The 16,851-nt window shown below is 38.2% G+C and overlaps 1 protein-coding gene across 1 annotated transcript; it reads left to right on the top strand.

The window, feature by feature from the left end:
* Positions 1–3,112: 3,112 nt before the first annotated feature.
* Positions 3,113–4,670, top strand: LOC137025145 (stonustoxin subunit alpha-like). Its single transcript, XM_067393176.1, has 3 exons — positions 3,113–3,371; positions 3,640–3,687; positions 3,927–4,670. Exons 1-3 carry the CDS (start codon positions 3,113–3,115, stop codon positions 4,439–4,441), a joined length of 822 nt encoding a protein of 273 aa, XP_067249277.1. The 3' UTR covers positions 4,442–4,670.
* Positions 4,671–16,851: the final 12,181 nt, after the last annotated feature.

The raw sequence follows: 16,851 nt of genomic DNA, 5'->3' as shown, positions 1-16,851 counted from the left end.
TATTTATATATACTTTTTTATTTTGATAATTTTATCTAGACTTGTTTATATTATATTTATATTATTTTATCAGTTTTTTATTCCTCATTTTAATTTCTTGTACTTTTTCATGACAAATTTTAAAAAATTAGGGCTGGGAAATATGACCAGAAGTATGACAATATTATTTTTCCATACCATATGATATAGATTTATCACAATATTAATTTACCATTATTGGGGAAGGATATATTCTCCACATGTTTGTTAGACCTTGAGAATGAATTTAAACTGCATTAAGCCACTTTTTAATTTAGGGCCCCATTAAATCTATTTTATTTTCCCTGTTTTATGATGCAATACAAATTTGACATCACCAATAGGGTTTAATTACAGTAATTAATCTTAAGTAAAAACATAAACAAATTTGCAACAAAAGATTACATTTTAATTTTTGTCAAATAAAATGCTGCAGGACAGATCTGTTTATTAAAAAATGGATGAAAAATATCTTGGTAGTATGATATTCTTTACAAACAATGGTAATATTATTACTTTGATCAGTACATTTTACTATATCATAGTAATATATTTCTGTTAACATTTCTTCAAAGTTAAAGCAAACTTTTATTTTGCCGGTTTGTCATGAAGTTTTTCCAAATGAAATGGTGAGAGTGTTTGAAGTCCCTCAGAGCAGTTGGAGATGCTGTGAGAAGGCCTTGAAATCTCTGCTGTTGGTGAAACTCGCATAATAGTTTGGTGACATCAAACGTCCTCCCATACCATCTCTCCTCCCTCCTTGGGTTGCCAGGTATCCATTTCAATGATACTACAAATTAGTTAAATTATAAATTTTCTTTTCCTTTGTCTACAGATAAACTTTTTTTGCGTCCATGGTACATTATAAAAGTAGCCCAAAATAATGCAACCTGCAGCTGTAATATGATTTTATAATTAAAGGATATAATGTTATTAGTAAAGATAGGAAACATGGTAGAGGAGGTGGTGTGAGAAATTTAATTTATAGTTGTGAAAATATATAGGGAAGGAGAAAGTCAAACAATTTGCAATAGTCCATATAAGCCTATATGTATTTGAGGAAATTAATACATTTAACAGACCAGAAATATGGTGTGGAGATTTTAATGCACACAACACACTATGGGGTAGTGAAAAAGCCAATTTAATTGGTAAAACATTTTCTAAAGTATACACTTTGAACATGGATGAGGAATATTATAAAAAAGACAAGATATTTTAAAGAAGTATCCAGATATTAATGGATCAAAGAATCCAATGGAAAACACACTAGAGACATAAATTAATTAAACAGAGTAAAGAATGTAAAAAAAATGAAATGTAAAAATAAAAAATACAGCACTGGGAGAAGACCAAATATATTATATCATGTTTAAATGTATTTGAATATTTAAACTATTTAATAGAATATGGAAAGAAAGGAAAATACCAAAAAACTGGAAAAGTGCACTAGTATTTCCAATAGTAAAGCCTGGAAAAGATCCAACAAACCCTAAAAGATATAGACCAATAGCTTTAACATCTATAGTTTATAGACTATCCTTTTATCTAGAACATAATAATATGATTAGTCAATATCAGTGTGGTTTTAGAAAGGGAATATCAGCAATGGATGCGTTAACAAAATGTAGTAATCATGTAGAAAAGGCACTTGTCCTAAAAGAGAATGTGATAACAGTATACTTCGACATTGAAAAAAGCTTATGATACAGTGTGGAAAGAAAATAATAAAGAAATACATGAAAATAATAGTAAAGTATATATAGAGAAATACATACAAGCTAACTATTTTTCATATTAACAGATATTTACAGACAGATGAATAGGTACCAGAATCTGGAGTAACAGGTATAGGAATATTCCAGAATTCAAAATATGCGTATTCAAAAGATTGTCAAATAATTTAGCAACATATACAGCAGAATTAGTTGCAATAATAGTTGCATTACAGTGGACAGAAGATGTGAGACCAGATGGAGTAATTATATGTTCAGACTCTATGTCAGCACTTAATAGTTTGGTATCAATAAATAGTAAAAGAATAGATGTCAAATTTTGATGGATACCACACAGGAACCAAAGAAATTGCAGATCAGTTAGCAAAAAAGGCAACCAAAGTCCTACTAGGAAGAAGGAGAAATTATATTAAATATTATATCAAATATAGAAATTATATCAAATATTCAAAAACATAGCTGATACAGGACGATTTTATTATAAAACTAATTCATCTTTCAAAGAAACAATTTTGGAAAATGTAGGAAAGAGGAGGTGATTTAACTAGATTACAATTTATATACACAGGAATAAATTCAAAACTACACAAAATAGGTAAACATTACAGGTAAATGTGCCTTCTGTGGAGTAATAGAATGCATTGAACATGTAATATTAAAATGTCAGAAATAATATAGAGAGAAATAAAATGATAAACTTAAAAGGTAATACTAAGGAAAAAAGATAAATTGGATATTAGGGAAATTATTAAAAGAGGGTAATAATCAAAGAATAGTAATGGGATATATAGTAGAAAAAGGATTAAATAAAACAAAGGAATATGGAACACACAAGCAGTTTTTTGTTTTGTTTTGTTTTGTTTTTTGTTTGGCATGGGAGCTGAACATGCAGCAGCCAGAAATACAGATTGGGTGAACCCTAAATAAAACAATAAAATATGAATATGAGACGGGACTATCATCCATGTATGAATAAAAACAGTAGGTGGCGGTATGTGCCTATGATGCAGAATATGGCAAAAATCCAAAGAAGAAGAATGAGAGCAGTGAAAGAATTAAGCTGTATTAACTGAAAAAAGAAATTGAGTTAAGAAGTTGAAAATAAGCATGTACGTATCAGTAGGATGATAAAGATTTGTGTCACGCACCAAGGGGAGAAACAAACTTGAGTTTGATTCAGCTGAACCAAACTTAAACTATTGTCTGATGCCGAAGGTCTGGAATCAATGGGAGTTTTGTGTTCATTAATAAAATTCAAAGGAAATTATATAATATTTTCAAAATAATTATAACTGAGCTGTATAACACAAATAATCAGGTCTTATTCTACTTGTCCTGCAGATGTGAATCAGTGAAGGATGACGGCATCTGTTTCAGATCACCTTCTGGATGCTCTGGATGATCTAGACACAGATGAACTGAAGAGGTTTAAATGGCACTTAAAAAATCATAAGGGCTTTTCAAGGGCTGATCTTCAAAAGGCAGACGCCCTTGACACAGTGGATCTGATGATGAAGTGTTTTGGACCAGAAGAAGCTGTGAAGGTCATGGTGGACATCCTGAGGAAGATGAACCAGAACCATGTGGCTGAACAGTTAGAGAAGAAACACAAGCAAGGTAATAGTTTAAAGCAGTGGTTCAGCAGGGGGTAAAAAAAAAAATAGCCATTGCATTGAAGATTTTTTTAAACTGTTTTCACAGTTTAATTTCACAGTCTATACAAAGAAACCCCAAATTTGGGTTTATTCTTACAGAAGTGACTTTTCCATACTTTCCCCCCTAATATCTTGTAGAAGATCATATTAGAAATGTCTTAGGAATGGATGCAGGGATTATTTTCTCTTGACATGATAATCACACTCTTCATGTCTGTTGATTTCCACAGTCACTTTCACCAACAATGTTCCCAGCACCAGGAATGACTTCCTACAATGTAAGTCACTAAGAAAACAAGCAGAAAAACTCACTGAGTGTGTTCATGTTCTTCCTGTAGAAGGAGAAAGAAAACATGACAGAAGAGTTTTATAGTTGATCACGTAAATGATGATTTGCACAGGATATCTGGTAAACTGTACTGAGACACTGATGATATATTGAACATGAAGAGTTCAGATACATTAAAAAAAGATCAGATTCATAATTCCTGATTCTGATGTGTTTTGTCTCCATCAGATTCCCATCGGCTCACTCTGGATCTGAACACGGTGAATAAACGCCTCCATATGTCTGAGAATAACAGAGAGATTACTGACACTGGCACAGTTCAGCCGTATCCTGATCATCCAGACAGATTTGATAATTGGGAACAGGTGTTGTGTAGAGAGAGTGCGTGTGGACGCTGTTACTGGGAAATTGAGTGGAGAGGACGTGTGTCTATATCAGTGTCATATATGAGCATAAGGAGGAAGGGATGGGATAATGAGTGTGTGTTTGGACGTAATGATCAGTCCTGGAGTTTGATCTGCTCTTCCTCCAGTTACTCATTCAGACACAATAACATAGAGACTAAACTCCCTGTTGAGTCCAGCCGCAGAATAGGAGTGTATGTGGATCACAGAGCAGGAACTCTGTCCTTCTACAGCATCTCTGGAGACACAATGATCCTCATCCACACAGTCCAGACCACATTCACTCAACCGCTCTATCCTGGGTTTACGGTTTATAAAGGATTAGTGAAACTGTGTTGATGTATCAGAATAAGGTTGTAGAGTCTCTTATTTTCTCTTCATTACAATAAAGGATTAGTCCACTTTTTTTAATAAAATTTTCCTGATAATTTACTCACCCTCATGTCATCCAAGATGTTCATGTCTTTCTTTCTTCAGTCGAAAAGAAATGAAGGTTTTTTATGAAAACATTCCAGGATTATTCTCCTTATAGTGGACTTCAATGGCCTCCAGATGGTTGAAGGTCAAAATTACTTTATCAGTGCAGCTTCAAAGGGCTTTAGACGATACCAGACGAGGAATAAGGGTCTTATCTAGAGAAACAATCGTTCATTTTCTTAAAAAAATACAGCTGTATATGCTTTATAAACACAAATTATTGCCTTGCACATGCTTCCGCTTTCCGCATTCTTCAAAAAGCTTACGCAGTATGTCATACGCCTTCCCTAGTCTACTTGCGGAAAAAAACCTAAACTGGTGCCGCGTTCGTTCCGTAAGTTGAATAGGGAAGGCGTAGGACATACAGCGTAAACTAATATTCTGAATTTGCGTAAACATTTGATAAGTTCCGTTTGCAACTTAGAATGGAAACATAGCTTATCTTAAGTGTGGTTAGGGTTATATTCCTTGAGCTAGAGCCAGAAGCCATCTCCATGCCAAGTCTGAAGCCCACCACCAGGTCCATCCCAGAGTCCGCACCATGGGGGCAGTCCTTTTCTGGGCCAGTTGAGAAACGCTGGCTTATCCATCTCACCACAGAGCCAGCTCTTGTGCTCGCCCCTAAGCTCACTGCAAATCCCACAGATACATAATCCCCTAGTCACCTGGATTCACCTGTTCTGTTGGTGTCTCTCAACTCCTCAGATTGCACCCTTGTCCTGGCCCTTGAACTCGACCTAAGAAATCCTTCAGATAACTCAATCCCACCAACCTGTCACCTACCCACCCTGTTGTCTCTATCACCACTGGCTCTGTCCAACCCCCAGGACTTCACCTGCTCTGCTGGTGTCTTGCAGTTGCCTCAAGCTCTCTGGCTTCCCTCCGTGTCTCCTGTCTATCAGCTCAAATCTGTGAGACAGATCCCCTGGCTTCACATCGAGCCTCCAGGCCCATGACTCCACCTCAGCCTGTCAGCCCGTCAGCTCCACTCTGGCTCTGTGCTCCCTCAGCTCTGCTGTGGTCCAACATCACTCAGACTCTACCAGGCTCTCTCGTCCCTCCAGATCAACCTTGGTCTCTTGTCATCCTGGTTCTGCAGAGGACTTCCAGGCCTCCGGCTGCACCTCAGCTCTCCACCCCTTCAGCTCCACTAGGTTCCTCCTTCCTTCTGGCTCCTCCATTGTCCTCAATGCCACTGGTGATGCCCCATTCTGCCAGGCCCCCGGCAGAATTGCCTTGGACTTCCAGGCCTACAGTGATGCCCTGGTCCAGCATCCCTTTAGTTGTGCTGGGTCTCCACCTGATCCAGCTCCACCTCAATTGGTTAAACCCCATGCCCATCCACAACACCCATCAGAGCTCTGCCTTGGTTCCTCCCTCCATCAGCTGTGATTTAAGTGTTGCTAGTGTTTTATATACTCTTCATGTATTCTGTAATCATTAAAAGTATTTATTTTGGAATATCTGCATCATACTTCTCAACTACCACAATACACCTGGTACTTACATCCATCAAACCTTGCAAGTATAAGTAAATATAAAGTAAGTCCATTTCAGTCAGAACCACTGAAGTCAAATACCATATACATGTCAGGGATCTGTGAGGGAGGACTCAAACGCAGGATGAGTTTTACAGGTTTATTGACAAGACTTGGTATATAAAGGGTGAGGAGGTGAACACAGTCCATACAATAGGAAGGGGGTGAGACACAAAGACAAGCACGCTGAGGGAACGGCCACTGAGAACAGCCCAGGTAGTAAGCAGGCCGGTGAGCATTGGCAGGTGAGCAGTATGAGGCCCGAAGATATAGCGGGAGCCAGACAGGATCAAACAGCATAAGTAGTCAGAACCATCAGACACGATCAGGCACTGAACCGGTATAGCTGCTTGGCAGGGAACAAGAGCAGCCACAGGGATCCTCAGTCTGTAGGACAGGACAGGGGGAGACCAGAGACACTACCAGGACTAGACAAGACAGGTGGTTAGATGGTCTGGAACAAGGAAGACAACAATGACAAAATGGATACGAGAATCTCCTACACAAAACGCTATGAGCTTAGGTGAACAAAAAGACTAGAGTACAGGCACAAAGCTTAACGAACTGGCAAAGACATGAGGGAATGAGTGCACAATATAAAGGAGGCAAAGAACATAAGGAACAGGTGACAACACTTAGACAAACGAGGACTCAACAAGAAAGGGAGCAGGGAGGATAGGGAACAGGTGAAAACACTAAACAATGACTAGACCAGGGGGCGTGGTGACAAACAAGGAGGAGGGAACAGAGGAGCACATGGCAAACACAAACACAGACAAAGCCATGTGCTCAGAAACAACATAAACAAGGACACATTAAACAAACATAAAACAGACAAGGCTGTCAGGGCAGAACCCTGACAATACAAACATTTTAATCAACTTTTATTGGGATATTTTGCTAAAGTTATATTTGGCAAAATGGTTCTGTTCCAAATTCCCCTTCCTTTAGATGAGCTCCATGAAAAGCTAAGACAGGGAACAGCAGCAGCTTCTGGGGACAACATCCCATATTTTTAAACTGGGAGAGCAGTGCAAATCCCTTCATTGAGAACAGAACATGCATCAGTGACAACAGAATGACACTGATTAAGTTAAACACAAGTTTAACACAAGTTTAGGCTTAGCAGTGTATTCCTGTGTGTGACTGGATATGTAGATGCTCTTGTTGTGGTGGGCATGTCTGTTGGGCTAGTTCCTGAAGGTTACAACAGTCAACAGTGTGTTGTTGTTGTTGTTGTTGTTTGTTTTTTTTACATTCATTTGCTTAGAAGGAAATAAAAGAGCTCTGGGATTTTGTGACATTTCTGCTATGAGATAAAAGTACAGCTTTGACATAAGCAGTATCAGTCATGCAAAAAATTAAAAACTGTTAACAGCTGTATTTTGGAAAATTTCATTGTTATTATACTGTTTTCCTCTAAACAGCTGCTGGATTAAAGGGGATAAGGTTTTATATGGAATTTTCTAGGTCTTTTTTGTGTCATACTAACAGTAATGATAACTAGATATAAATGTTCTTCTCATGGGCTGTATAAATCAAGAAAATTAATGATAATTTCTTTTTCTGCAGTTATTAACATAATTCTCATAATTCTGAGTATCTTCACTAATGGCAGGAAGGAGTTGGAGATCCTCTTCCTGATCTTTAACTCCCAGTTGGGATCCTTCATCTTACTTATTTGTTGTGTCCACAATAATGAAGTCAAGACATTTTTTCCATCTTACTCTATAAGTAATCAATTTAACTGTCTCAAACAGTAGAGACAGTATAACACTGTGTCTAAACCAGATGCGATTCTTCAAAAGACAATATAATCAGTGATATTTTCTACACTGGATGTGGCATGGTGTGACATGACACAGCAAATTCCTGACAGTACAGGAATTCTCCATTCTATTTCTGATGTAGTCCAAGTGCTTTGCCGGTTTGTCTCGTTCAGTGTAGACAGCTTTTAGCTATTGCGGCACGATGTGACGCGACAATGCTCACGTCTGGCGTACACACAATGTAAGAAAGAAAATGAGAGAGAATGAGTGAATGCTGTCAGATTTCCTTCTACTGACTGCCTTTGTAACTGAAACTTTGACACTTCAAAAACTTCATAAAGAGATAATGAGCGGTTTAGTCCATATTTTCTGAAGAGAATCAATCGCTTGTTATGATGAACAGATTTAATTTAGGCTTTTACTCACATATAAACAATGATCAGCAAACATAAGCAGAAGCTCAACCAAACCTGCTATACGCATGAGGTCAAACCTCTTCCGGAAGCTCAAATGTGCTGCGTAACACAAGAGAATGAACCTCAATGGGTACGCAGAAAGTTTGACGCACAAGAACAAACCTCTTCCAGAAGCTCATTCAGGTTTGGTTGAGCTTCTGCTTATGTTCGCTGATCAATGTTTACATGCAAGTAAAAGCCTAAATTAAATCTGTTCATCGTAACAAGTGATCAATTCTCTTCAGAAAATTTGGACTAAACCATTCAATTCATATGGATTGTTTTTCTGATCTCTATATAGAGTTTTTGAGGCACTTCACTTAAGGCAGTCAATGGAAGGAAATCTGACAGCATTCTGTCATCAAAAATATATTAATTTGTGTTCCAAAGATGCATGAAGGTCTTACAGATTTGGAATGACAAGAGGGTGAGAAATAATGACAGAATTTTCATTTTGGGGTGAACTAGCCCTTCAAATTGATCTTATGAGACTGCCCTGCTCTCGGTTATTGAAGCTCTGAGACTGGCAGGAACCGCTTCCAAAACATCAGTACTCATCTTGCTGAATCTGTCTGCTGCAAGTGAAACAGTTAACCACCAGATCCTCCTGTCAGCCCTCATGACAATGGGCATCTCAGAAAACACACTCCAGTAATTTAAGTCTTATCTCTCAGGTAGGTCCTTCAGGGTATCTTGGAGGAGTGAGGTGTCTAAGTCGCAATATATAGGTAGTTGTGCCTCAGGGCTCTGTGCTTGGAAAACTTCTCTTCTCCATCTACATGACATCCTAGGATCTGTCATTCAGGAACATGGCTCTTTCTATCACTGCTATGCTGATGACAGACCACTGTACCTCTCATTCCAACCAGATGATCCAAATATAGCTGCTCGCATCTCAGCCATGACAGACATTTCTTGCTGGATGAAGGACAACCACCTTCAACTCAACCTTGCCAAGACAGAAGTGCTTGTGATTTCAGCAAACCCAACACTTCATCACAACTTCTCCATTCAGTGAGGTTCATAAACCATAACTCCGTCCAGGACATTTAGGATTCTTGGAGCTGTGATTGATGATCAGCTAAGCTTCACAGTCCACAATGCTAGAACTGCCCGGTCCTGCAGATTTAGCCTTATACAACATTAGGAAGATTAGACCCTTTCTATCAGAGCATTTTGTACAACTCCTTGTCCAAGCTCTTGTTCTATCCAGGCTGAACTATTGTAATGCTCTTGGCACATGCCCTCCAGAAGCTTGCATTCTGGATGTGAACGGCGCCTTGTGGTGCCATCTCAAAAAGGCACAAAATCACTCTCACAGAGGTTTACCTTGTCTGTTCCCTGCATAACTCAACCCGAGCAGCTGAGTCTTTAGCTGTTTTCAAGGAATAAACCATATCTTTTTTTATCAACACTTGACCCATTAATACTAACACTTTCTATTCTATTTGATCTATTTTTCTATTAAAAAATACTTGTTTGTGTTCTATGCAAATATGGACAGGTTTGGCACAAATGTACTCTGACATGGTATCGCAGAGCGACTCACTGCTTGAGCTGTGCTGCTCTTCATCTGTGTAAAGATCCTATCATGGATCAATTCCAAAAAAGGCGTGTCTGTCAGGCAGGTTCCTGACTGCTTCGGCTGTGAACAATGAGTTGTTGTTTTGTTTTATTTTTAAATTTATTTGATTATGAGGAAATAAAACAGCTTGGGGATTTTGTGACATTTCTGCTATGAGATAACAATGCAGCTTTGACACAAGCTGTATCAGAGTCACGCATACCTGTAATAATTCAATAGTCAACACCTGTATTTTGGAAATGTTCATTCAGTTTTTATATTGTGTTTTCGTCTAATCAGCTGCTGAATTAAGGGGAAAAAGGTTGCTCCTGGATTCTGAGTATCTTCACTATTGGCAGGAAGGAACTGGAGATCCTCTTCCTGATCTTGAACTTCAAGCAGGGAACCTTCATCTTCCTGATCTGTTGTGTCCTCAATAATGAAGTCAAACATTAAAAAAAAAAATTATGTTCTTAACTTTTTGAGTTATCTTTTTCCTCTGACTCAGTTACAATGGGCCTTATTTATCAGTCTAACGTAGAAATGATCGCAGATCTGAGCGCAGAAATAATCTTATGACAGGGTTCATCAATGATTCATCAAACATCTTGTATGTTTGCATTCCTGTCGTACGAATGATCATACGTTGATAAATGTGGCGGAAGAAAACATTCGTCATTTAAATATCACGTCCCTAAAAATTCACGATTTAGAAGCCAAGAAGTGGAAGTAATCTCATGAAACAAATTCATTTTACACCAAAAAAATAAACAAACTTGTAATTGCAAACAATTAATTTATATGTATATTTAATATCAGTGACTAAAAAAAAACATTCATAAGCCTATTGTAGTTCCCTCCACAACAAAACCTTTAAGTTTAATGGTATTCAGAACAGAACAAGAATGAAAAAGTTATAAAATATATTAAATTATAAAATATAACATAAATTTGTCACTGTGGTATGAATAGCCAATCAAGCCAAAATTCATTCTGGCACTCTCACATACATACGTTCTCCTTTCACATACATATATATTCTCCTCTCACATACATACATATTCTACTCTCACACATGCATGTGTAACGTGGATAAATACTGAAATGGTAGATTTAAATAATGGACCAATATCAGAAGAACTAAATTCAGCTCAGGGATCTTCGGGAAGGTCCTCTGTAGTACAAGCCGACAGAAAGCCACAAGACAAGAGCAGATCACGATGGAGCGTACGGGTAGGTCCCTTTTTGGTCTCTAACCTCACAATGTAAACTGGAAGATCCCCAACACGGTCCTCGAGCTTGTGCTTGCCTCGGATTCTAACATTTCGGACAAGGACTCTGTCGCTAGCCTCCAAGCTTGCAGGTTTTACACGTTGATCAAACCGGCTTTTGTTCCTTTTAGCTGACTTCTGAGGATTCTGGGATGAAAGCTTATAGCTCTTCTCAAGACGAGATCTTAAATCCTTCACATACTGGGAATGTAAATATGATGATGGAAATTCACGGACAGGCAAGCCAAAAGCCAAATCATCTGGAAGCCGGGGTGGTCGTCCAAACAGGAGTTCATAGGCTCAACGCTGCTGCCTGCTGTCTGACCTACGCTTGGAGCTTCGTGGAGTTTATCCTAAATCCTTCTCTTTATTCCTATTCACATAATATAACTTTCTTGTTTTTCACTAGATTACTTAACCTATTGCATAGTATTACTAAACGGAATGATTTATTACTAGTAATCTACCAGCGTAATCACCTAGTGTCAGCCATAGCCCGCTAGCCTGCTAGCTACCGTCTATTTTTTTTTTCTCTAAACTAACCTTCCTTGTCGATCTAATGGCGGATTTATCCGATGTATGTTATTCTGATCTGTCCTCGCCAGATCGGGAAGCTGTGGAGACTTTGCTGCCCGGCATTCACAGATCCACCGTGAGGTACAGCGTCCCGCACATCACCAGGCACCTGCAAGCGACCGAGACATCCAGCTAGCGAGTCCCGTGTGCGATGCAGTTTTTCGGACGGCGAGGGGAGCCAGACTACTCTACAAAAACACGGTCAGTCATGTCCGACGATTATCATGTGTATTAAATGCAACATGTACAGCTTAGCTCTTTCTGTCAGCAGTGAGACTTACACATGTGATAAATGCAGGGATATTGTCAGGCTGACAGAGAGAATCTCAGAATTAGAGACACGCATCCAAACTTTAATTGAGGATAGTGAGAATGAAAGGGCCTTAGATACTGCTTTGGATGCGACTAGCCTAGTAAACACTACACATTCGGTTCCGGTTGTAGAAGCCATGCAGCAGGCTAACTGGGTAACTGTGAGGCGGCATAGTGGCAAGAACAAACACCACTCTTCCGTTCCGATTAGAACATCAAACAGGTTCTCCCCACTCAGTGACGCACCCACTGAGAATCCTGTTGAAAGTGCCCTAGTTATTGGCGATTCTATTACACGGAACGTGAAAATAGAGACACCAGCCACCATAGTCACATGTTTGCCGGGGGCCAGAGCACCTGACATCAAAGCAAATTTAAAAGTGCTGGCTAATGCTAAACGTAAATATTCTAAAATCATTATCCACGTCGGCACAAATGATGTTCGACTTCGCCAGTCGGAGATCACTAAAATTAACATTAAAGAGGTGTGTGAACTCGCAAATTCAATGTCAGCAGAAGTAATTTGTTCTGGCCCTCTTCCTGTTCGTCGGAGTGATGAGATAGTTAGCAGGTTATCATCACTCAATGGCTGGCTGTCTAAGTGGTGTCCGCAGAATAATATAGGTTTCATAGACAATTGGAAAAGCTTTTGGGGCAGACCTGATCTGTTGGTATTCAGAGATGGTATTCATCCCTCCCGGGATGGTGCTGCTCTTCTATCTAGAAATTTGGCAAATAGTCTTAGAGCTGAAACATGACAAACCAGGGCCCAGATCAGGACGCAGACAAACTGGCTAAACTGACCGTCTGCTAGCCGCCTCACGTCACAGAACTCAGATAATTCACAGCACATAGAAAATCTTTCACCTAGATATTATCAAATAGAGACTATGTCTGTACCTCGAACTAGTAAATACAAAGAACTTCCGAAACCTTTTAAGGGTAAAAATTTAATTGATGTTCAAAAAATGAAAATGACAGATAAATCAGATAAACAAATGATAAAGCTTGGGTTACTGAATATTAGATCTATTTCTTCAAAAGCACTTATTGTAAATGAAATTATCACAGACAATAAACTAGACTTGCTGTGTTTGACAGAAACCTGGCTAAAACCAGACGATTACATTATTTTAAATGAGTCTAGTCCTCAAGGTTATGATTATTGACACAATCCTCGACAGAAAGGCAAAGGTAAATTGCTGTAATTTATAGTAATATATTCAGAATCATTCAAAAGAATTTAAAATATAATTCCTTTGAAATGATGGTGCTTTATGTAACATTATGTAATTTGACATTTGTGCTGGCTACTGTATACAGGCCACCAGGGCACCATACTGACTTTATCAAAGAATTTGCTGATTTTCTATCAGAGTTAGTACTGGCTGCGGATAAAGTCCTTGTTGTGGGTGATTTTAATATCCATGTAGATAATAATAAAGACGCATTTGGATTGGCATTTGCAGACATTTTAAACTCTATTGGAGTTAGACAACACGTGTCAGGACCCACTCATTGTCGTAATCATACCTTAGATCTAATACTGTCGCATGGAATTGATATTGATGCTGTTGAAATTCTACAGCAGAGCGATGATATATCAGATCATTATTTAGTCTCGTGTATAATACAGTTAGCCAAGGCTACAAAACCACCACCCAGCCATAAATATGGTAGAACCATCACTTCTACCACTAAAGATTGCTTTATAAATAATCTCCCTGAGCAGTTTCATCGCCTTAGTATACCTGACAACTTAGAAGAACTCGATGCTGCAACAGAAACTATTGGCTCTCTCTTTTCCAGCACATTAGATGCAGTCGCTCCTTTACGTCTAAAGAAGATTAAGGAAACTAATCCAACGCCGTGGTATGATGAGCACACTCGGGCTCTAAAACGAGCTGTGAGAAAAGCTGAACGTAGTTGGAAGAAAACAAAACTAGAAGTTTTTCGCCTTTCGTGGAAAGAAAAAATGATTGAGTACAGAACGGCTATAAGAAATGCTAGATCTACTTATTTTTCAAATCTCTTAATAGAAAACAAACATAATTCTAGGTATTTATTTGACACGGTGGCTAAATTAACTAGAAACAGAGATTCAACTGCTGACGTTTCCATAGAGCACAGCAGTAATGACTTTATGAACTTCTTTACTTGCAAGATTGACAATATTAGAGAGAAAATTATAAACATGCAACCGTCTACAGTTTCGCTTCAGACAGTGCACTGTAGTGTCCCTGAGGTAAAACTAGAATCATTCGCCGCTATAGGAGAGGAAGAATTATCTAAACTTATCAAATCATCAAAATCAACGACATGTATGTTAGACCCAATGCCGACTAAACTACTGAAAGAATTGCTTCCAGAGGTCGTAGGTCCATATAATTATAATTAATTCATCTTTAACACTAGGATACGTGCCAAAAACTTTTAAGCAGGCTATTATTAAACCTCTTATTAAAAAACCTCAACTAGATCCGAGAGATTTAGTAAATTACAGGCCAATCTCGAATCTACCTTTTCTGTCAAAGATACTAGAAAAGGCAGTTTCAACACAACTGTGCTCCTTTTTAGAAAGAAATAATATCTGTGAGGATTTCCAGTCAGGATTTAGACCATACCATAGTACTGAGACTGCTCTCGTTAGAGTTACAAACGATCTACTCTTATCATCCGATCGTGGCTGTATCTCTTTATTAGTGTTACTGGATCTTAGTTCTGCATTTGACACTATCGATCACAACATTCTTTTAAAAAGACTTGAAAACTATATTGGCATTAGTGGAATTGCTTTAGCATGGTTCAAATCTTACTTATCTGACCGTTATCAGTCTGTAGTAGTTAATGAAGAGATGTCGTATCGATCACAAGTTCAATATGGAGTACCACAAGGCTCAGTACTAGGACCGTTGCTTTTCACTCTGTACATGCTGCCCTTAGGAGAGATAATTAGGAAGCATGGTGTTAGTTTTCACTGCTACGTTGACGATACTTAGCTCTATATTTCCTGACGAAACCTACAAATTCACAAAACTAACAGAATGCATAGCTGACATTAAAAACTGGATGACAAGAAATTTCTTATTATTAAATTCAGAAAAAACTGATATCCTAATCTTTGGACCAAAAACTTCCTCACGAAAAAACCTTGAATACTCTCTAACACTTGACGGGTGCTCCATTAAATCTTCGTCCTCAGTTAGGAACCTGGGTGTGCTCTTTGATACCAATCTTTCATTTGAAAGTCATGTTTCTAGTATCTGTAAAACCGCCTTCTTCCATCTAAAAAATATATCTAAATTACGACATATGCTCTCAATGACAAATGCGGAACAGTTGGTTCATGCATTCATGACCTCAAGACTAGATTACTGTAACGCTCTACTGGGTGGTTGTTCTGCTCGGCTTTTAAACAGACTACAGTTGGTCCAAAATGCGGCAGCTAGAGTTCTTACTAGAACCAGAAAGTATGACCATATTAGCCCAGTTCTGTCAACATTACATTGGCTCCCTATTAAACATCGTATAGATTTTAAAATCTTACTACTTACTTATAAAGCTCTAAATGGTTTAGCTCCCCAATATCTAAGCGAGCTCTTGGTGCATTATAGTCCTTCACGTCTATTGCGATCTCAGAATTCAGGCCAGTTGATAATACCCAGAATATCAAAATCAACTGAAGGCGGCAGATCCTTTTCCTATTTAGCACCTAAACTCTGGAACAATCTTCCTAGCATTGTTCGGGAAGCAGACACACTCTGTCAGTTTAAATCTAGACTAAAAACACATCTCTTGGCTCTTGCATACACATAACACATTATCAATACATTAACATTTTTTCAAATCCGTTAAAGGATTGTTACGCTGCAATAATTAGGTCGGCCGGAACCGAGAACATTTCCTATAACACTAGATACAGTAGGTGGACAACCAAAATGGGTATTACCGCCACGCATACCGCTGCCGCAGGGCCGTTGCGTTAACTGAAATTCAGTTGCGTGTAAAAAACTACCGCCAGGTGGCGCAAAGGGACGGATTGGAAAGTGACTGTAATAATAGAATGTTGGTTTGTAAACGGAGATGAAAGGACGAAGTAAAACAACAATAACATTATAATATAACATTTTAACATCCTTAAAAACCATTAGAAAATATAAAGTGAGAGTTAATTTCAAAACGTGGGATAGTCTTAGGCTACTCTATGCATCAGAAATTAAAAGAAAGACCTTTACACAAAGTCTTAATGCATGCTATTGTCATTAAACACGCATTAGGCTTAGGCCTCTATATATATATAAATATATATATATATATATATATATATATATATATATATATAAAACATATTTTTTAACATTAACAAGACATTGACCACTTCAAATGTCTCAGTGAGCATTTAAGATATTGATAAATATGTTGTACATCAAGAGCAAGGACACGTTGTGTGCATTTTGTTTTGTGCTTTTACCAGAACGAAACGCTCGATTGTCTGTGCGAAAACTGTGCGTGTGCACGAGCGCCAAGAGAACTGATAACAGCAGCAACGAGCACTGGCCATGATTTCAGAAACAACATGTTCTGGCGGATAGATCGCCTCTTATTTAACACAGACCTATATCTTATCGAATTTAGATATTTCTTTCTTTTTAGGTACAATTATTCGCTGTGTTTAGGTTCACTTTTGAGACATTTCAGTTTCTCGCAGAGAGACAGCTGAAAGCGCACCCTGTTTTTTATTTTATTTTATTATTCAAAAGTACAAGGTTTTGTTGTTATTGTGAGCG

This window comes from Chanodichthys erythropterus, chromosome 8, assembly GCF_024489055.1.
Source record: "Chanodichthys erythropterus isolate Z2021 chromosome 8, ASM2448905v1, whole genome shotgun sequence".
In the NCBI taxonomy this organism is placed as follows: Eukaryota; Metazoa; Chordata; class Actinopteri; order Cypriniformes; family Xenocyprididae; genus Chanodichthys; species Chanodichthys erythropterus.
Note: the sequence above shows the minus strand (reverse complement) of the source record. Positions and strands in the feature narration are given on the sequence as shown.